Raw genomic sequence first — 23,162 nt, 5'->3', positions numbered from 1 at the left:
GATAATGAGTTTTTTTTTTTAATTTAAAGATAACAAATTGGCTTTAAACCATTAATTTATGGCTACAAATTGTTTATTCATGTTAGTTTCAAATTCCGGAAGACTAGGATTAGACATTATGATGCTTGTGTCATCAGCATATAAAATGATATTTGCGTTGTTAGTTATTACGCTAGGAAGCTCATTTACATACAACAGGAAAATGAAGGACCAAGGATAGAGCCTTGTGGAACACCATGCTTTTTGATCTCCTACTTGGAGGAGGTACTGTTATGAGTTTTCCTGTCATCTAATACCACTTTCTGGTATCTATTGTTTAGGTATGATGTAATTAATGCTTTAAATATTCCTACTATCCCATAGTGTTTCAATTTTTTTAAAAGTATATCATGGTTGACACAGTCGAATGCTTTCTCTAGGTCACAATATACCACTGACGGTTAATTTATTATTCATGGCTAATAAGATTTCATTCAATAGTTTGAAAGAGGCCATATTAGTTGAAGAGTTTTTCCTAAAACGATATTGGTCGCTTGTAAGTATCTTATTTAGGGTTAAATGTTGGTAGAGCCTTGAGTATATTACCTTCTCGAAAACTCTGGAGAAGGCGGCTAGCAAACATATGGGTCTGTAATTAGAAATACTACGTTTATCACCACTTTTTAATACTGCTTTTTCTACTGAGTATTTCAGTCTAGTTGGAAAGATACCAAAGGAAAGGTTAATAATACACGTTAAAGGAGAGCTGATGAAAGGGGCACTTGCGTTCAATATTATAGCTGGTGTGTCATCATATCCATTTGAATGTTTGGCTTTTATGGATTTAATAATTTCTTCTATCTCACAAGTTGACATATGTCTAAATCTAATATTTTGGGGCGAGCCCTTGTATGTTTGTAACATATAATTTAGATAATTGTCATGTATTGGCTGACCTGTTGTACTATCTATGTTATTATCAACAATTGTTAAAAAATAGTCATTGAATTTATTTGCAAGAATTTGTTGGTTGGATATTGTATTACCTTAATATCCAGGTATCTGTATATCTTCTTTATTATCTTTTTTTCCTATTTCAGTTTTAATTATATTCCAGGTTTTCGTTTTATTTTTAAAGTTTAATATCCTCCTATCATAATATAGTTTTTTAGCCGTATTTATACTTATCACTTATACTGATCTTACTAGTTTTCACACTGGAAGTGATATTTTAATTAATTTGTAGGGAAGAAAATGAAAAACACTTTGAATTTGAAATATAGGGAAACACAATTAAGGAATTAAAAATTTAACATATGGTAGTAACTTTTGCCAAACTAGTGAACTTCTTTCAGTGCAACCTTCTTTTTTCTTCTTTCTTGTTGTCACAGGATGGATTATGTAGACTTTGAATGCAAGGAGTACAACTCAGTGCCCATATTGTGCAAAAAAATTTAAATAAGTTTATTGCTGAAAATGAGGTTCATGTCTTGATTTTGTTTCATGTTTTATCTCTCTGTCTAGGCCGTTGCTGTGACAAGAAGAGCTTTAAACTGTCAAGAACTCGAAGATGTTCATGTGGCTTTAATTCTGAAGGTTATCCAGACCTTGTGTAGAAAACATTATCTGGATCACGAAGCAGCTGTTATCATTCAACAGCTTCTTTGTGGTATGTGCCGTTATATAAACTGATATACTGAGGGTTTGAAAAGTAATTTCTTATTTTAAATTGATTTGTTAAAAGTGAAAGAAGAAATGAAAACAATTCTTTAAGTAGATTGATATTAGGCTGAAACACATTGTGAAATAAAGCAGAAAGAAATAGCATCGAAACGTAGCAGATTTTAATTGAATTGCATGAGGTTGGGTAAGAATCAGAACAGTTCTCACTGCTCTTTTTTTGTGTGTGTCCACATACAGGTCTACTTTGGGCTTACTAACTATCTCAGGTTGTTTTATTTATAAGGAGGTGAGGTTCGTTGTGGTCGGTAGAGCTGAGGATTTCTTTCTCAAAGCCTATAGCAGGCCTCAAGCACCGAGGGGCAGGAAATAAGCTCAATGCTACACATGCACATATATTAAGTTTAACTGTTTATTAACGTTTATTCCCTTTTTCTTACTCAATTACTGATTTCACTTATAAACTTGCTTAATTTTGAGTTTTTGTTTCTTTGAAGCACAACACTTTTTGCTTGTAGTGTTACTCTTTTAGAACTTACAGCTTTGGTTATTAATGCTTATAAGTACAGACAATAAATTTTCAACTGACCAATACAAGTTTTGCTTCTGAATTGTTCAATAGCTGGCGTGTAACTGACTTCGACGACTGACTTCTCTCCAAACCGTGAGGTCCTTGGTCCATCAGCTTCTTGGCTCTGTCACACCCCTAAATTCTAGTGACTGGACTTTTCTGAAATTAGGGAGTTCACTTTATTTCCCTGATTTCCAGTCAGCTCACTGTGACTTTGGATTTTAGCCCTTAAATACATAACGTAACTTTCGACAGGTCTTTGATGGATTCGAGCCTAAGTGTTGGTCTCTGGCCCTCCCCCTTAAGAATTGTGGTTTGCAGAAACTGCCAAGCTTCAAATTCTCAAAGATTACCGCAGTTACACTTTTGAGCTAAAATTATAAGAAAAATCCACAGGAGTTCTTTCTTGTTCTACTGCAAGTTTGAGAATAAGCTAATTCTTACATGCAAGAATAGGCCCATGTCTCGCTGACTTGTTCATAACATCCAACTGTGAAACAATTAAATTTCTAATTAATGAACGTAATTAAATTTAAATGGGTGCATGGCAGTGGTGCAGTTACACAGTAGTCAAGATTTAAGTTTATTTACTGCCTTTTACCTTATTGTAAAATTAAAATTAATTAAGAAATCATGCTACAAATTTAAAGTTTAATGAATCCTATAACATTGTTCAAACATTTTTCTAACTGTAATAATTACAGTTTGAGTAGATTTTCTCAAGAAGTAAGATGGTTTATTAGCAAAAGTAGCTTGAATTTTGCTTCCAATTTCATCAGTAGTCCCTCATCTTGATTTAGGGAGTTCTTTGGCCCAACCCAAAAAATCAGTTGGACGATGAATATTGCTCATACAGCAGCCACATTTTCTTCTTAATATGAAGATGGTTTCCCAGATATGTTAAGTTTTTACAGAGTCTTATTGCCATTAATTTCATACAAGAACTGTCAGCAACCTGATGGTCATGACAAGGTGGGAAGTGTGACAGGCTTTACAGAAAATAGTGCCGTAGGTTTACTGGTAAACCATCACTCTGTTGGACCTTCTCTTTGTTCATCCTTATATCTAGGTGTGTTCAGACATGTACAAGACAGAGCATCAAGAGAAAATTCAGTGGTGTTGTTAAAGGCTTTCCAGAAGAATGTGGATGTTAAGAAGAAATATGGCCCAGAAGTCAGCATTCAGTATATCAGATGTCTGGGTGAGCTGGCAATGGTATGTACATAATGTCATCATAGAAGATTTAATGGACCTAGATTATTGGCTGTGATATTTCACTTTAATGAGCTCTTACAACATTAAATTATGTCACAAAACAAAAGCTGTTTTGCAGACTTTTCTTACACACTTGTTTTTACAGGAAGGCAGTGAAACTTGCAAATGAATACTTAGGGAAGCTTAAGTGGAGGAAATTTAACACAGAAATTATTGACTTGGGCTCGTTAGAACAGAATATTAAAGAAGACAGAACCTTATATTGAGGGATATTAAATGTGGGTTGCACTGTATTGATTTATGAAATCAGAAATATGTCTGTTTTCATCATATGGAAAATAGTTGTAGGGAATTTTTAGGTATTTATTTTAGTCTATAATCTGCCACATTTCATATGCTTAACCAAAGTGGCTTATTAATTATTTTTGAGACTAAAATTGTGGAAAAGTAAGTATAGAAGTTGTGTGATAGTTGTATTATTTCACATTTGGTACGGTTTGTACCGAACATACTTACTGTTGGATTTGATTTTCTCATGGCAGTGACTGAAGATTGCTGTTTTCTGTAATATTATGCCTCATAGTCAGATAGATTGTTACCATTGTTTCAGAGAAGCCAGTAGCTTCTATTTTCAGGTAGAAGATCTTACTCTTCGGTGATACTACATGGCATCATACCCCAGGAGACAGTAATCTTAATATTTACCAGTTTGAATAATCTCATCTTGATGAAACTTCAAACCTCAGTGTTTCTGACAGTGTTTTGTAGCATTGGTTTAATATTTGTAAACAACAGCAAGAGTAATGTTGCAGGTTGATCCCAATTTCGTGTGGGCTACATGGGAGTCTGGAACACTAGTTGATGATAGTGACATTGTAGGTCAAAAAACACCAATTGCAGAGGAAGTGCTAATTCATATGAGGAGCCCATTCCATGAAATGAGGATGACAGCAGTGAACTACGTTGTTACACTCTTCACCCCACAAAATGGCATGAGCCTTAATGCTGATCGTCTTGCGTGGCAAAATAGAATGTTTGAAAAACTGCGAAATATCGTTATGTCATCCTTTATTGTTGAGGTACAGTGTGACTATGATAATTTTTTAATTTTATTCTTATTTGACAGTTTATTGGTTCTGTTACAGTGATGTATATATACAGTATAACCACTAACAAGTGGTAGTGTCAAACAGATGTGTGTTTTTTTGGGGGGGCCTCTTCTACCAGTATGTACAGTAATCCCTTGCTAATCCAGATTGAAATAATAAAAATGAAAGGTTCTGTTCACATTTGAGTACATACTTTAAAAGACACGTGGGATTTGGGAACAAGAGAGATTAGAGTGAGATGACTTTCAGACTCTGTTGAGAATGGCTGGAAAATGCATGAAAATATCCAAGATTGGCTTCAGCTGAATGAATGTGACTCTGGATTTCAGCTTCTGGCAGAAGAAGAAATTGCTGCAGTGATTTATTTTTATTTATTTTCATCAGCACTACCTATATTATTCAGTTCTTGATTTATTTGTTTCCTAAGTTTGTTTCTTTTGCATCCTTAATCCAGATGATCTCTCACCCCAATCAATCTGGATTAGTGAGATTATATTTCAGCATCCCGTTGCATTGAGGTATTATCCTTATTATTAAAACATCCATCAATAATGTAACTATTTTTTTAAATATGAAAGCCATCTAAAATATGTTTCTCACTAAAAGTGCAACGGTAATACTTTATGATGTTAAAATCATAAAATGTCATTAAGACTCTAGAAATATAACTCATACACTAAAAATGATCATCAAAGTACTAAAATGTCTTTAGTTTTACATATTGTGACATGTCTAACCATTGCTGGGCAGCGGGAGGTGGAACAAGTTACCACGAAGACAGACCCTTGATAAATGGTTGCCTGCCAAGTTATGCAACAGCGGAAACGAGGTTACGCAACAGTAAGGAAAGCGGTGTTTCTCAGTGCTGTGATGAGTAGAGCCAAAGTGTGCTGGTTGCTACACAACAATAAACAACTCTCGGCAGCGTTGCCCAGCCACGCCTTTGTAAACATGGCGTCTCGCGACAAGGGAGCCCTTGCAACGACTTTTGCTAGGCAATTGGTAAACATGATGTTACACAACAGTGGTACCTGTCATGTAACTGTTTTCTGTGTTGTCCGTGGCGAGCCGAAATAAAGAGCAGTGAACACTATTCAGTAGCGAGTGAGTATTGAGTAACCAGTGAGTTGCAATCTATCAGTTACCAAGTCAGGTTGTATCAAGTGCATGGCACTGACTACACCATGAGAAGTAAGTGTGATACTACCGATGGCAGTAGTTGAGAAGTTGTGAATTGTGTAATTGTAAGAGCAAGTGGAATAATTTTGCTTGATCCAAGACAACGTGAAGTTATTTGTCATGTGTCACATACCCAACATGTGACAGTATGTTTCTTCTCACTTTACAACATGTTTCGGTCTCACATGGGCCATGGGATGCTTTAATAATAAGGATAATGGATTAGTGAGGGTTTACTTTACTGCACTTTACATACTACATCTCAGTTTGTGATAGCTAATACAGTATGTTTTGAGAAATACACTAAACCCTAAGTCTAAAGGGTTTTTAATCCTATGTAATATAGCATTGGTGACTGGATTTTTACTTTGGGAGGGTGGGAGTTGAACTGGCAATGATATTAGTCTTAAAGAAACATTTATATCTTTTGACATATGTCTGCTAAAATATTCTAGTAAAAAGTGTTTGAAAGAAAATACATTTCAGAATTCTGTAATGCTAGTATTTAATATTGTGATGCATTGCGCTATGGAGGACATCCCCTCCGATGCCAGCGGTGACATGGTGGCATCGGTGCACTGCCTACTGTGATGTAACACACGACACTGCTGTTGACACAGGCAACAGCGAACGGTATAAAAAGCCGGCTGAGCAGTATGTGAGCCAGTGTGTGATCAGAAGTGACACCGTACAGATCGTGAAGTCACCGAGTGCAGCTAAAATGCCACAGCTGCCGAAGGCAGTTGAAATATAGCCACCGCCGGAGACAGTTGAGTTTCAATATAGCAGTTGCCGAGTTCAGTGATTATTGGGTATAGAGCCAGTTACTAGTGAATGAGTTACTAGAAAGAGAGTAACCAGTCAATTGCTGTCTATCTTTCGCCGGAGTATTTGTGATACTGCCAATGGCAGTAATGTTGAGATTGTAAATTGTGTGATTGTAAGAGCGAGTGGAATAAATTCGCTATATCAAAGAAGGCGTGAAGTTATTTGTTGCGTGACATATACCCAACATGTGACAATATTATAAAAATTGTTTCAAAAAACTTCAAGGATTCTGAAAAAGTAAAATTGTGTAGAGATCCAAATATACTCATACAACACATTTCTAGAAATGTTTTATTTCCCACATTGTGACCAAACTCTTATTTAGAAAAGGTGGAACCCTTGTTTAATGTATCTCGTTTTAGGGTCTTCCAACATTGTTTCAGCAATCCCACATCACTAATCTGTGTTAAAATTCATAGCTAATATCTGTCATTAATGTTGCTTTAAATGTATTGTTTTCTTCAACACACAGGGTGATTTAACGATGGAGGAGAAGGTTGATGAAAGTGCAAACCGAACTGCTAGCGCATTGCATTGTTTTGCTGCACTGATTGTTGTGAGTCCATTGTTCCGCAAGAAAGCGTTGTTTACCATACTGCAGCTTGTGAAGGAGAAGAATTTAAATTCTGGTGAGAGATATGATCATGTTGCAGTCTTCTGAGTCTAATGGTATTTGTGTTTTTGAGCCATTCTTGTTCTGTTCAAGGGATAAATCAAGATAGAATCACCTTGATAAAGACTTCATAGAATAAAGTTCTGTTGTCCAGATTTGTGTATAATAAGGAAAGCTGTAGTTTCCATTGAGATGCTGTTTATGTACAGTCCTTTTTCTTCAAAGAAGTACATAGTCTAGTAATAAAATACCTATATGTTATGAAACGTTAACTTCTTTATGAGTGTAGTTTGCCTGGTAGTTAAGATTCTTGAAATATAATGCTGTTGACCCAGGATCAGTATTATTATGGGCATATACATCTTTGTGTCAGTGATACTGGCTAGAACAGCAGAGACATATTAAGACTACAATTTTCTGTGATTTAATGACATGTAGTTTGATGGATTGTTTCCAGTGTTCACTATGAACATACTGCCTCCTTATTTTGAAGATGGAGGCAGTATGTTCTTCACCATAATTGTAACTATCTACCACACTATGCATCCTTCCAGTTAAATGTGGAGTTCCTCAAGGTCCTGTTCTTGGTCCATTCCTTTTCATTTTCTATGTAAATAATGTACCGCATCTAACAAAAGGAAGAACAGTAGTATATGCCAATGATACTTCAATACTGAATATAGGACAAGATATAAATTAACTCCAAAAAACAGTCTCAGAAAATACAGGCTTAGTAGAACAATATTTTGAAACAAATCATTTGTCTGTAAATCCAAGCAAAGCACACTATATTCTCTTCCAGATGAAGCAGTACAGGCAGGAAAGTGAATTAAAAATCTTAATGAAGAATAGGGAAATAGTTCACTGATATATTGGGTTTTTGGACTTTATCCATCGTCCTGGTTTTTAAGATACTAATAAAAACACTACGTTTCGGAAACTGGATCTGTTTCCATCCTCAGGTGAAGGAAAACACCTATTCTGTTGGGTCCATTAGAAAGAGCTAGCCTCAATCACTGGACCCAACTGGAGCCAACTCCGGTTGCTGCTTGCGACCTATATATGTGACTTTCGAACGTTAAAGGTTAAAAAGGAATTGAAGACCTACTTAGTAAGAGATGCTATTATTCAGCACAAAAAAGTAAAGCATGGAGGCCCATAGGGTCGTTAGATGTTGAGGCACCCACATTTTCTAGACAGTCACCTCACAGATGGCAGTGAGGTTGTCAGCCTTAAGTGCCAGCTAACCTCAACCCCCAGGAAGATTCCTGGTACCCATTTCTGTTAGGGGCTAGTTTGATAATGATATAGGTGGGCATGTCCTACATCAATGTAGTATTAGTAGTATTTGTACTAGTAGTAGTATTTGATCTATGGGATAAAATTAAAATTAATGAATGAATTATTGTGTGAGTGTGAGGAGGAGTCATGTGAGGGAAGAGGGGAAAATTATGTTCTATTTATGTGATTTTACCCTCTTTTGTGTTATTTTGGAATGCATCTATCATGTAAATCAAGGAGTACCTGTACTTATCCTAGTGAAGTGTATATTTGGTCTCAACTTTAGAGAGTTCTTTGAAATGTAAACATATTTCCTGTTACTCTTCAGTTGTTTGTAAACAGCTTAAGTGAAACAGGATTTCAAATAAAATAGTGTTGCCCTTGACTTTGATGTCCTGGGATGAAAACAAGTTTGTTATGGTTCACTGACACAGTACCAATTCTGTGATGGTATGCTCCCAGGCATGGGAATGTGTTTAGATAGAAAATATAACTTGTATTGAATTTTTTATGTTGTTACTGGTGGCAACATATGAGAGAGAGAGTCAGTAAATAGGTCACAAATAGATATAAAATGTAAAACATGTGATATTCGAACCTGGAAACAACATTTATTTCTTGACATATCCTCCACCAACATTGTTTCACTTGTCACATCACTTTACCAATGTGTTGAAACTCGCAGCGTAGAAGTCTTTTGACTGTTATTGCTTCTGTTGCAGTCTAAATTGGGCTACCTGATCAGGCATCACTGCGACTTTCGAAAGTCCTTGAGAAAATTCTTGAACCTGTTGTGAGCCGTTTTATGCAACAAACACTTCCAACCTTAGAAAGGAAACATTATTTATGGATATCATTTGCATCGATTGCGTTGGCCACCAAAAACACACAACAGAATTATGTTCTTTGGTAGTATGCTTCTCAAGCACAGTCACCATTTTTTACTTTTCATTCATTCATTTATTTTACATTCCATGGATCCACAGTACAACAGGTAGCATATGGAACACGTCAAGTGGTACATATATAAAAGAAAAATAAGCCAAAAAATAGAATAAAATAAAATGATGACAGAAATATAAAAAGTTCTATTACTAATAGTTTTAAAACTTGGTGGCAATAAACATAATTTCTTAAACTATATATAAATTCTTCGGTATGTCATTGACTTGCAGTAGCCTTAAATTGAAGATATTCATCAATGGAATAAAAATAATGTGTATAAAGAAAATGTTTTAGACAGGCTTCAGATTTCCTTGGATTATGAGATATATCTTTAATATGTGGAGGAAGATTGTTAAATACCCTAATACCCATACAGTACACTCCCTTTTGGTAAACTGTAAAATTTACTGTAGGCAGATAAAAATTATTTGATTGTCTTGTACCTGTATTATGCTTTTCTGAATTTAAAATAAAGAGATCCTTGTTATTGACCACAAACAACATGAGTGAAAAAATATATTGTGATGCAAGAGACAAAATTTCCAACTTCCTAAACAAATTCTTGCATGAAGCCCTGCTCCTACAGCCCATCATAATTCTTATTATTCTTTTTTGCATTCTAAATATTTTAAAACTGTGGGGCAAATTTCCCCAGAACATTAAGCCATAGCTTATGATCGAATTAAAATATGAATAATAAATAATTTTTAGAACATTGAAAGACATATATGACTTAATACTCCTCATAATACAGGGTGGGGCGCAGAAACTTCCTTTTTGTGAAGACTCATTGTGAAGGGAGGGGAGGTTGCAGAAAAGTGGGGATAGGCTTGGCGAATGCAGCAGTCGCGGAAGTTTCTGTCTAATACCCCTCAGTAGGAAACATGAGGTGGACGAGTAAGCAGTGTGCGTTTGCTGTCGAAGCCTATTCTTTGAACAACCATTCCTACGTGGTGGTGCAGCATGCGTTCCGTACTCACTTCGGAATTAAGCCCAGAGGTCCGGTTCCAGACCGGAAGTCGATTGTTTTGTAGGTAGAGAACTTTAGGACAACAGGGAGTGTGGTGAAAAAATCATCTGGATGACAATGGGCCGTTATGATGCCAGAAAATGTGGAGGCAGTTCGACAGCCAATTTTGAGATCTTTTTCGAACCAGCTCTTGAAGAAATGCATATAGGAAATGTCTGGTACCAACAGGATGGTGCCACAGCCCACACAGCCTGAGCTTCGTTGACAGTTGTGAGGGCAAAGTTCCCCGGACAGCTCATCTCGCTTCGAGGTGACATCCTGTGGGCAGCACACTCACCTGATCTAATGCCCTGTGATTTTTTTTTATGGGGATACCTCAAGGCAGAGGTTTTTAAACATCACCCCACAAACCTGCTTCAGCTGAAGAATGTTATTCGGCAGGAAGTAGCCCAAATTCCAGTGCACATGTTGGAACGTGCAGAGGGGAACTTCAGAAAACGGTTGCATCAGTGCACAGAGAATGGTGGCCACCACCTTCAAGATATTTTGTTTAAAACTACATGATTTAAAACTTTAAAGTATGTTCTTTCATTAGCTAAACATAAATTTTGTTTATCAGCAATAATTTTTCTTTTATTTTCCTTCAAAAAAAAAAAGGAAGTTTCTGCCCCCCACTCTGTATAACATACTGAACTCAGGTTTGGGATAATACATTCAGTATGACCTCTCCAGTTCAATGAATCATTTATATTTATGCAAAGGGTCCTAATATTAGACACAGCTGTTACTGGTTGATTGTTATAAACAATATTTACATCAATTGTGGATTTATTTTTAGTTTTAAAATGAATACATTGAGTTTTGTTAACATTTATTGAAAGTAAATTTGTCTTGAACCATTTATTTACACAAGTGAAGGTGTTAGACATCTTATTTCGAAAGTCCCCTAATCTAGAACCTTTGACTAATATGCTTGTATCATCAGCAAACAAAATATGTATAGCATTACCATCTACAATTTTGGCCAAATCATTAATATAAATAAGGAACAACAAAGGGCCCAGAACTGATCCCAGGGGAACACCATCAGTTATCTTTTCCCATGTAGAAAGATTTGTTAGATTTGATTCCTCATTAGAAACCTGAGTTCTCTGATATCTGTTATTAAGATATGATTCAAACCATAACTTAGCTTTGCCACTAACACCATAAAATTGTAATTTAGAGATCAATATATCATGGTTTAAACAATCAAATGCTTTTTCAAGATCAAAAAAAAATACCACCTACTAGAGATTTACTATTTAAAGCTTGCAGGGTTTCATTAACTAACTTATATATGGCTTTGTTTGTTGATGAATCTGCTCTAAACCCAAACTGGTCTTCTGCTAAAATACTGTGATTACACAAGTGCACCTGAAGTCGATTATACATAATTTTTTAAAAAATTTAGAGAAGGAACTTAACATAGATATGGGTCTGTAGTTGGAAATACAAGATCTATCACCTTTCTTAAACAAAGGTTTAACTACTGCATATTTCATACAATCTGGAAAAATTCCTAAAGATATCGATTTATTACAAATATAAGTTAAAGGTGAGCTAATAAAAGAAGAGCTTACTTTTAGTATCTTAGTAGATATTCCATCATACCCAGAGGAATTTTTGGGTTTAAAAGATTTTATTATATTTTCAACTTCTTTAGACGATGCAAATTTTAGTTTGATGTTTGGAAACGGAGTCTTAAAAGACTGTGATAAGTAATGAGGAAGAGTAACATTATCTGGGTTATGAAAGCTAAGTTTGTCATGTTTATTAATATTTTTAGCTATAGATGAAAAATATTTATTAAACTCATTTGCTATCACTTGGTGGTTATTGACCAGAGTCCCTTCAATATTTAAAGTAATAGTCTTATCAGTATTTCTTGTTTTATTAGTTTCTAATTTAACTATATCCCAGATGGTTTTATTCTTGTTCAGGGATTAGCTAATTTTGTCTGCATAATTAAGTTTTTCTGCTTCCTTGATGACAGCAGATAAAATTTTACAATATTTTTTATAGTAGTTTAAGAGATCTAGATTATTACTGTCCCTACATGCTATGAAAAGTTCTCTTTTATGTTTACTACTGAAACCAACCTCTGAATATGCACATCTGCTACCTAGACTGTCATGAAGCTGAACTGTGCTGCTACCTAGCGATACACATGGAAAACCTATTACATCCATTACAGCGGTTTTACTCCCATTTGTGACCTATATACTGACTCTCCCTCATATAATATACAGGGTGTCCCAGGAGGAATGGACCAAACTTCGGGAGGGTGTTCCTTATATTAAAGTATGCCGATATAACCCAAAACACCTATGTCCAAAGTTGAACGGTTACGGAGATAATGGCCAGAGAAGTGTCAAACTTTGACCGGCGTTGTACACTTGTTGATTACAAAATATATATTAAAACTGGCAGGAATATGTGGATTCTGTAATGTTAATAATGTACGTAACATCAAACTAACTTGTGAGTGACATGAAGCCATAAAATTGAAGTACAAAATACTCGCTCGCCATGTCATAATTGTCCTTAGGGTTTCCAAGCACTATACATGACACATGAATGGCAAGCGCTGACGTAACGTGCTGACTGCGCGTTCTGATAAAGCCAACTACATAAGCACGGCTAGGGTGTATCACTGCACTCAAGGACAAACACAGATAAGGCCTCTCAGCTGAGAGGTACAGTGCGTGGACCTGCCAGAAGACCACAGTTTTCTTGGGCCATTATCTCTGAAACCGTTCAACTTTGGACATAGGTGTTTTGGGTTATATCGGCATACTTTAACATAAGGAACACCCTCCCGAAGTTTGGTCCATTCCTCCTGGGACACTCTGTATAATAGGTCATACCACAGGATGAGAGAGAGAGTAGTAATTCTGTACATAATTCATTTATGTGAAGTAATTTGTGTATCTGAACTTTTCATTTTTTCCAGAGTTGGTTCACAAGGTACTTGTGCTTGTGGGGAAAAGCTTGAAGTTACCTGATGTAATAAAATTAATGGAGAGTAACCTAAGTTACATGTTAGTACATTGGATACAACAACAGTATGCACTTCAGGTACCAGGTTGCATATATTTTCAGTTTTTTATGCATTTCAAATGCTGGGTTATGAACTTATTCTGATGATCCACATTTTAAGACATACAGTATAGTATCTTTGAATTAAATGATAGTGTAGATTACCTGATAGCAAACTAACAAGGTTTACTCTGTAATTGGCATAATCACTATGTAGTGCCTAACACTACATTGCATTATACTTTAATTGGGAAGTGCTTATAAGTCATAGTGTTTGGCAGAGTTTTCCTTATACAGTGGAACCTCGCTTAACGAGCATAATTCGTTCCAGAATCTTACTTGTAATGCGAAACACTCGTTAAGTGAAACAATTTTTCCCGTATAAATTAATGTCAAATACGATAGTGCATTCCATGCCAGAAAAAATACTCAAAATATTTTATGTATGCATTGTTAAGGAGCGTGAATCATCTTCATCTTTTCTTCTATGCAGAATGAACCAACCTGGAATGCGAATTCGATTTGCAGAAAACAAAAAAAAAATGGAAACAATTAGTTTATTATTTATGATACATATCTAATTCTTTTTTACTAGAAAGGAGCAACCTTCAACATCTCCTAGAATACGTAACCATTGCGTAGATATTCTTGTCACTCCCTTTGAAGCATCAATCTCTTTAATCTTGTCCTTGTTTTTGAGGATAGTGCAAATCGTTGATGTAGACCGATTGTATGTGCGTGCTAGATCAGCCACGCTCACACCTCGTTCTTGCTTTTCAGTGATTTTACGTTTCATTTCTACGGTTATTTTTATTCTCTTATGGCTGTCTTTTTGCAGCTTTTTTTTCGGGGACATTTTTGCAAGAGTTATTAAACTTTGCACAAAAAAATCACAAATAATATGTCTGAACACAAGTTTGGAAAAATGTGCGATCACAAGCGACACTAAGATGCTAGCGGAACGAGTGCTAAACACAGACTGATGTAGCAAGTGCACAATCCGGGACTTCCCCTCTCGTCAGTCGTTATGCGAAATGTCGCTTGTTAAGTGAGTCTTTTTTTTACAATTTGTTTTGCTCGTTTTGCGAATTACTCGTTATGAGAGGTGTTCGTTAAGCGAGGTTCCGCTGTATACTGAGTTAGGATCATGCAGTCATTGAAGTGTTTGGCTATGGGCTTGTGGCTAAGGTTTTAATTCCAGCAGGGGCAGGAATTTTTCTGCAGAACTACCATACATCTCTGGCGAATAGGGATTGGAGTATGCAGGTGACAACTAACTGTCATTAAGTGCTTAGGCTAAGAATGCATGGAGTTTTACCTCAGTAATAGGGATTGGAGTGTGCAGGTGACAACTAACTGTCATTAAGTGCTTAGGCTAAGAATGCATGGAGTTTTACCTCAGTAATAGGGATTGGAGTGTGCAGGTGACAACTAACTGTCATTAAGTGCTTAGGCTAAGAATGCATGGAGTTTTACCTCAGTAATAGGGATTGGAGTGTGCAGGTGACAACTAACTGTCATTAAGTGCTTAGGCTAAGAATGCGTGGAGTCTTACCTCAAATTTCTGTCCCATATGGTATCATGTTTTGGCACAGACAACTTTATTTTTTAATGTTAATTACATTAAAATGACTGTGTGAAATAAGCAGAGATAGTGACCATCTTTTTTATTAAAACCGTCACAACACAACTATATCAATGTCAGTGCCTAGTTTTGGCTCTGCTACATGTTTTGTCTATTAATAGCCATCATCAGGCAAATACATGGCTAACATCTATGCACCACTGAACTGCAGTATTAATAAAATTGGATACAGTAATATTAATATATTAAAATACAATAAATTAGATATATAAAAATACCACGTTATAGTATAAAACACGAATAAAATTGAAGAAAGCAGTCTTCTGGATTTGGCACCGTGTATATGTGCCAAATCCCAGAAGACTGCTTTCTTCATAGTCACCACTGTGAAAGCCTCAAATCTTACGAATAAAATTCTTCGATTGATGCTTTACATCATCGAGTCAGTCGTTGGTTTTTGTGATTTTGTTGTGTTCCTATGGACAAATTGGAGTATTCTATATTTTGTATGTATATAAAAAACTGTTATTGGAGGCTCGTGATGTAGATGTAGTAATATAAATGTTAATTATATAGTCGGTGCCTCATCTTACCAAGTATTGTCCGTTCTGTAGGGAATGTAAACATGTAGTGACCATCATAGAAAAGTCAGCCATCAGCATGTTGTTAACCAGCAAGGTGTATATATTCTGTGTTCTGATTTCTCCCGCAGTGGGACATTTAAATTTGTTACTGTGGCATTTCATTTTATAATTGTTGCTCACTTTTTAAAATTCAGTGTCTCAACCATATATCATTATAAAAATATGAAACAAGAAATCGCTGAAAGACCAATTATCATGGTGCATATACCTATATTTTCATTTATATAGCAGTTACATTAAAGTTTATATATATATATCTTTTAGTAGAATTCTGTACCTTTGGCTTTATTCTCAGAAAGTATGTCAGTTCCCAGCATGTGATCACAAAGGTATGTCTGACTCATGCATATTCTCTATATGCAGTCCTGACTGGCATCTGGTGTTTAGAAATTAAACATGGTCACAGAAGCTAACTGACAAAACTACCTCCAGCCTAAACACATGCTCACATGTTTGATTATTGTGACATTTCACTGTGACCTACTACAGCTCTGTCTGGCTCATTGATAACAGTTGTGCCTTACTGCCATGTGTGCTGAATTTGTACTCCCTTCACAAATTCAAGCCTACTGTGGATGAATGAACTGTGCAACAAAAGCTATTTGTTCTTCCAAATATCAACTGCAAAATCATTATCTTCTACAGATTTTGAACTGATTCTGTCTCCCTCTTCCATCCAGTCTCCGAAACGTTTTTTGAAAAATAAACAGGACAGTTTTTAGATAAAGACAAGACGATGGATAATGTCCAAAAACATAATATTTTTACTAATGTACCATCATCACAAACCTACCGAACGGATCCAAAAATATGGGTGTTTCAAGATTTTCTTCCAGGAAAATAGCTCTTTGTTATCCAGTTTCTGGTGAAGTCCTTGTAACTGAAAGAATTCTGGCAATATCATTATTGAACTTCTCTTTGTTTCCTTCCAGTGATGGGTCCTAGATCTTAGTTTTAGATTAAGTGTGTTTTCTAAAAATTTTTGAACCTACCAAATTCTTTCTCTGGTTATTACTTCCATAATTTCTGATGTACAAAACAACTCAAAATAATCCTGGAAATTCCTGGGGTCTTTCAACAGTTATGCCAGGCTTGCCAGTAACTGGAAAATGTGGTCACTCAGCACTGAATTTGCCCATATGCCATTGTGCATGCTACTGTTGTCACTGACATTTTCTTCTTCGTCAGAGCTGTCACTTTATTCACCATATGACAAAATTTTCACATTTATTTCACTATCACTACTATATTTTCTCTCAGAAATATCACTATATTAATTCCCTTCAAACAGTTCTTATAACACCTCACCACACACACACACACACATACATACATACATCAGCGTTTCAGAGTATTCATAAGTGTGCAACCAGCACTGAATATAAAACTTGTCAAACAACAGTCACAAGACAATCACAGATAAAATCGCTGAGACATCAATTCAACCATACTTAAAATCTAAACTGAATACCTCAATTAAATACGAGTAGATACAATGTTACGCATACAATTATACCAACAAGATAATTAGCAATACATAATAATTCTCCTTCCTTAACTTACACTTACACTTAATGTCTATATTGATGCCTACCGTGGGACATCCATCAGTCAGCATGCACTCCCCTTCTATTCCTTAGCTGTTGATCCCAACAGAAGAGCAAAAATTCATCAACAGTATATGACAGATTATGTATTAGGACATCTCTTAGTCCTTTTATAAACTGTTTTTATCATGTACTAAGTTAGATAAATATCCGGGCAGATTGTTAAATATTTTTATACTCATGCAGTGGACCCCTTTCTGCCTCATTGCGAGACATGTAAATTTCTTTCATGTCTTGTCAGTCTCTCATAAACTGAATAATTAAAAGTAAAATATTCCAAGTTATTTATCATAAAAGTCATCAGAGATAAAATATATTGAGACACCAGTGTTAATATATTTAACTTTATACATGCTGGCCTACATGACTCTCTATGTTTCATCCCCATTATTATTCTAATAGTCTTCTTTTGTAGGAGACATTTCTTCTTGGCCTCTGATGAATTACCCCAAAAAACTATTCCATATCTCGTGAGCGAATGAAAGTATGCTTGATATATCATTTTAAGTGCTGTAACATTACTATATGTTTTCATAATTCGTATTGCATAACATGCCTTTCCCAATCTGGGTAACAATGATACAACTTGTGTCTTCCAATTCAAGAACTTATCAATTTCAATGCCCAAAAATTTAATATGAGTTTCCCCTTTTAATAATTCATCGTTAAACTTTAAATGTACACGCATATTGTCACGATTGATTGTTTCAAATTTTAACACTTTAGTTTTCCTCAAGTTTAGGGATAAGCTAGCTTGTTGCTAGGACCTGCCATTATGTTTGATTGCAGAAACTCAAACCCAGGACAGCTATCAAGCAATCAGCTACTTCCTGTCACACTCTGAAGTAACTAGAAGACCTAACAAGCACAATGTACAAATCTGGTTTGCTGTCAAATCTGTAACAGTGTAATTGGAAATGTGTGACATGTACAGACATCATACCCGCTTAACTTGTTAAAATTGCTTTTGTGCCCACTGAGGACTTAGGGAAGCTAGTATGCAAACAGATGGAATGGTGCATTGAGAATAATCTTGACTATACCATTCCTACTTTCAAGTAATAATATAAGATTAGATTATTAAATAATATGAAATTTAAAAGCTTAGATATGTGCAACTGGATTGCCATTGCAGGTTGATAGTACACTTATTTTACGGAAGAAAATTCAGTAGTTTTAATTTTCTGTATAACAGTCTCCAGTGAATTTTACTTGCATTAAGAACTGTTGTTTGATTTTCATGATATGAAGTAAGTGATAGAAGGATTCTCACCAAACTGCACCAATTTAATGTATTTCTGTTAACTCTTCATGATTTAGGACTTCCTGGTAAGATTACTCACTTTATTGCTTTTAGTTTTGTGATGACAGTAGTTAAGTAATAACTGTTTTCAGCAAATATTAAAGCATTATTTCTTTCAGACATAATGACCTTTTCACATAATTCTGTTTCATTTAGTTTTTATTAACTTAAGTGAACAAGTTTAGAGGCTGCTTACTGCTTTTATGACAGTTTTCCATTCCATTGTAATATCAGTTTCTAAGGTGTACAGAAGTTACATAATCTGAATTCACTCATTCAAAGCAGATTACTTAGATGCAGTACATTTCAGAAATGTGGTGAATTTAAAAGGACTGAGAGTAAATTTCCACAAATGCTTTTGTTGTGTGTGCTATTTATTACTATTTCTGTTAACAGGATTTCCCATTGGTACTTTTGAATTGCGAGTCAGATACTGAATTTTTCACCAAATATGAAGAGATGATTGTTCCCATTTTGCTGCAAAGGGAAGAGAATGAATCTTTGGAGCTCATATCTGTTAAAGTTGGCAAGACAATGGCTGACTTAATGAAGACATGTTATCCTCGTATTATTGCTGGTCTGGTGCCATGTTTTGCTGCTGATTTATCTGATGGTCTGGTAGACAGGGAAATGCAAGTTGCCAATCGTCTACATTCCAAGTTAGAACAGATTCTTTCCAAAGACACAATAACTTACCTCCTAAACTGTCAACTGGATATGGTTATTGTCAGTATAATGAGACTGCTTTTTGACCCACAACACTTTGGTGAGCTCTGTGGAGTTGCCAGAGAGTCCTCATATGATCCAGATCCACCTTACTTCAATATTTGCACAATTAAAAAAAGCCTTCTATATCTGCAGGTAAGCTGAACTGTTTTCATGGTCCCATGTGTTTATGTAACCAAGTAATCCCAGGAACACAGGCTTTCTATTGAAATGTTGATAGTTACTTAGCCAGTGCAGAAATTTCCTGCTTTTATGGAATCTGAAGGTTCATTAGCAAGTTCACAAAAGTACACCATTGGAGAATACCCTGGATTAATTGAATCCAGTCTGCACTTCCATACAGTATTTTTCCAAAATTTTCTTCCACTTATATATAAGTTTCCAAGTTGTCTTCTCTGTTTATGTTTTTCGCTCAACATTTTGTACATATTCCTTATGTCTGCCTCCCTAATAGTATTTGATGAAGAGTATAAATTGTGATATATTTTTTAAGATTACATAACATGCTGTTTTTTTTTATAGTGAGAAGTCATTTGTTAGTTAATAAGCTAATTATTTGAGCAATAAGAAGAACTGTAGGTTACATTGATTTTTAATTGTGTAGATAACTTTGTATTAATTTTTCTGTGGGTTTGAAATTTCTTGAAATGATAAGACTGACATCAGCTTTTTTCAGAGTAGATTGAAATAGCTGGTCAGGTAATTATCCCCTACCTCATAACCTAGCTATATTTTATTACTTGAAAGCCTTAAAGAATTGTAACGGAATGTATTTATTTTCTTTCTTCACAGGAGAATTCTCCAAAACCAGAGCTCTCTCTTGTTGCATACTTGTGTAAAGAAAGTTCAGATCACATACAGAAGGTGCTCCTGTGCCTTGCTATAGATATTCACCAAGCACCAACACTTGAAGATAAACTGAACTGTCTCCATCATTATGCTACATTTGCCCATATCCTGGTTGAAGAACTGGGTGTCAATGGGGATGGGCTAGGTGACATGGCCACATTTGTTATTAGAGATGTTTCACATACTCTTATTTATCTAACAAAACAAAGTTACCAAAAGGACGAAATTCCATTGGCTGTTGCATCATGTCACTTCTACAGACTTTTTTGCAGTAAATGCTTCCCAATGTGTGCCTCAGTTGTACAAACATTCCTTATAGTGATTGTGAGTATTCTTGTGCCCCTTGCCAAGTTGAATGATAATTTGGGTGCAGAGAGTCGAGCACTGCTCAGGTTTCTTATTCTTGAGAACAGTGAGCACTTGTCTTCGGCCATTGAGATGTTGGACCCATTCCCAGAGAGTTCCATATTTGAAGAAATGCGTGAGGTATATGCCAGAATAGTACAAAAGAAGAGGTTTGATACCCTTGAGGAGAGTATTAGGCATTTCCTGAATGCTGGAAATAAGAATCTTGGCTGCAGAGCTGAAGGTCTGAAACATCTGAGAACTCAGGTATTGTTAGTTAACGTATTTATTAATTGTATTAACTCCACTTATGCCTCTTTGCATCATTATATAAGGCATTTAGAAAAACATATGTTCCTTCAGTGTTTTTGTCATTCCAATATTGAAATTTTAAAATAAGTGAATTGGGATTGAGTTTTGTATGCATGTTGAAGACAGATGAAGTGGTGATTATATATAGTTAATTATGTTCTATACTATTGCCATGGGATTCACTGAGGTGGTTATAAAAGTTGCAATTAATATCTGAATTCAGGTCCGTGTATTTTGGCAAGAATGGTAGTAGGTGGCTTTTAGTTGCACTGACAGACAAAAATAAATTGAACAATAACAAATGGAAAGCACTGGTAGAAGTTAATTCTCACTGAAGTGTTCTATAAAAATCTGTCTCTACTTATCACCTACTGTATAAAAACTAGTTAAAACATTACTGTCAGTGTTCTGGTGTGTATGGTGGGATGGTGATAGTAGTTTTTCTCCTCCCTTCCCCTCTTTGTTGCATATGCTGAAGTCTCACTTGTTGCATGCGTGTATGGGTAAATAGTTGATGAGCACAAGTCTTTCTAGCTATCATTGCACCTAAAGCACACTGGTGCCAATTTTTTTCCCTTTGTACACATGCAAAAAGAAAGCCCAATATTGAAATATTATGACACATGGAAGGTCAATGAAGTGTTGCCTAATTTAAGACATAAAAAAGGAACTGGCGAAATTTATATTGAGGCCACATATGGTTGTCTTTTAATTATTATGTAGCCTTGTACTTCATTTCATTTCATTTATTTACCTTCCATAAATCCTGTCAAGTGTACATTCTTATGCGTATGTGGGGATCGTTCTAGTTACAGACACAACTAAGAATTAGAGTTGTCATCCAATAACATACACATTTGTAACACAATAGTGATAAATGTATACAATATAATAAAATAAGTTAATTTTGGTAGTAAGAGCAATGGCAAACCGTATGCAATTTGTACAGTTTTATAGAAGTCTATTAATTAAAAATTCAATAGTTAAAACACAATGTCATTAATGAGTCTTGTATAACATACATTAATAGTATAATAAATTGAAATAAAGACTAGTATACAGTGATATAAAGATTGTGTATATCAAAAATAAGTAACTAAAAGCTAGAACACAGACTACAAATCTTGTCTTCTTTTAATTGTAAAGCAAGACAGCTACTCGCATCTTGAAAAATTTATAACAAATATTCCTGTAATGAATAAAAAGAATGTAAATGTAAAATCTGTTTTAATTGTACTTCAAAACTCTTAGTGTCACTCGATATATCCTTAATATGTTTTGGTAGATTATTATGGACCTTTGTTCCTAAACAATAAACTCCCTTTTGATATTTACTCAAATTTACAAGAGGTTGATGGAGATTATTTTGCTGTCTGGTATTTATTTTATGAATCTCTGAATTTACTATGAATTTCTTTCTGTTTTCTATCACAGAGAGCATAAGAGATAGTATGTACTGAGATGCCAGAGGCAAGATTTATAATTCTCTAAATAAGTTTCTGCATGAATCCCTCCATCTGTGTCCCAACATAATTCTAAGTATATTCTTTAGCATTCTAAAAATTTGTATACTTTGGGGTGAGTTACCCCAAAGGGTGAACCATAATTTATAATAGAATTAAAATAAGAGTGATAAACCATTTTTAATGTATTTATGGAAGTGTATGGTTTAAGCAATCTTATCATGTAGCAGACTGCGCTTAGTTTTGATCTAATATATTCAGTTTTATATTTCCAGCTCATTATATCATCCATGAATATTCCAAGAAATTTATTATTGCATATCACATCATATACAATTCTTATTTGTTAAAATTTATAGAAAGTTGCTTTACTTTGAACCATTCATTTATACTGTGAAAAACAGTGTTTATATTTACACAGAGATCATCATAGTTTGAACTTTTAAGTAACAAACTAGTATCATCTGCAAATAATATAGGTACAGTTTTATCATTTATAGTTTGGGTAAATCGTTTATATAAATGAGGAATAACAAAGGGCCCAGAATCGAACCTTGCAGGACACCATGTCTAATTTTGCCCCATGTCAAAAATTCATCGAGATTAAGATTTATATTTGTAATTAAAACCCTTTGATATCTATTTCTGAAATACGATTCAGTTCATAGTTTAGCTTTACCTTTTATCCCATAGAACTCCAATTATGACAACAGAATCAAATCATTAACACAACCGAAAACCTTTTCGAGGTCACAAAAAAAGTTCCTCCTATTAAGTTCTTGCTGTTTAAGGTCTAATAGATTTCATTCACTAACTTGTATATAGCCTCATCTGTAAAGATTTTTTCTAAAACCAAATTGTTCTTCCACTAAAATGT

At 35.0% G+C, this 23,162-nt stretch overlaps 1 protein-coding gene across 4 annotated transcripts in view; it reads left to right on the top strand.

The window, feature by feature from the left end:
• Positions 1-23,162, top strand: part of LOC111874905 (serine-protein kinase ATM) — a 127,135-nt gene that overhangs the window by 50,345 nt on the left and 53,628 nt on the right. For all 4 annotated transcript variants that reach the window (XM_033755664.1, XM_023870773.2, XM_033755659.1 and 1 more), the window contains 7 exons: positions 1,504-1,648; positions 3,300-3,445; positions 4,258-4,524; positions 7,034-7,190; positions 13,366-13,490; positions 18,987-19,451; positions 20,109-20,777. In XM_033755664.1, coding sequence (XP_033611555.1) covers positions 1,504-1,648; positions 3,300-3,445; positions 4,258-4,524; positions 7,034-7,190; positions 13,366-13,490; positions 18,987-19,451; positions 20,109-20,777 — 1,974 coding nt within the window. The remainder of the gene's footprint in view (positions 1-1,503; positions 1,649-3,299; positions 3,446-4,257; positions 4,525-7,033; positions 7,191-13,365; positions 13,491-18,986; positions 19,452-20,108; positions 20,778-23,162) is intronic.

The sequence above is a fragment of the Cryptotermes secundus genome, unplaced genomic scaffold, assembly GCF_002891405.2.
Source record: "Cryptotermes secundus unplaced genomic scaffold, Csec_1.0 scaffold308, whole genome shotgun sequence".
In the NCBI taxonomy this organism is placed as follows: Eukaryota; Metazoa; Arthropoda; class Insecta; order Blattodea; family Kalotermitidae; genus Cryptotermes; species Cryptotermes secundus.
Note: the sequence above shows the minus strand (reverse complement) of the source record. Positions and strands in the feature narration are given on the sequence as shown.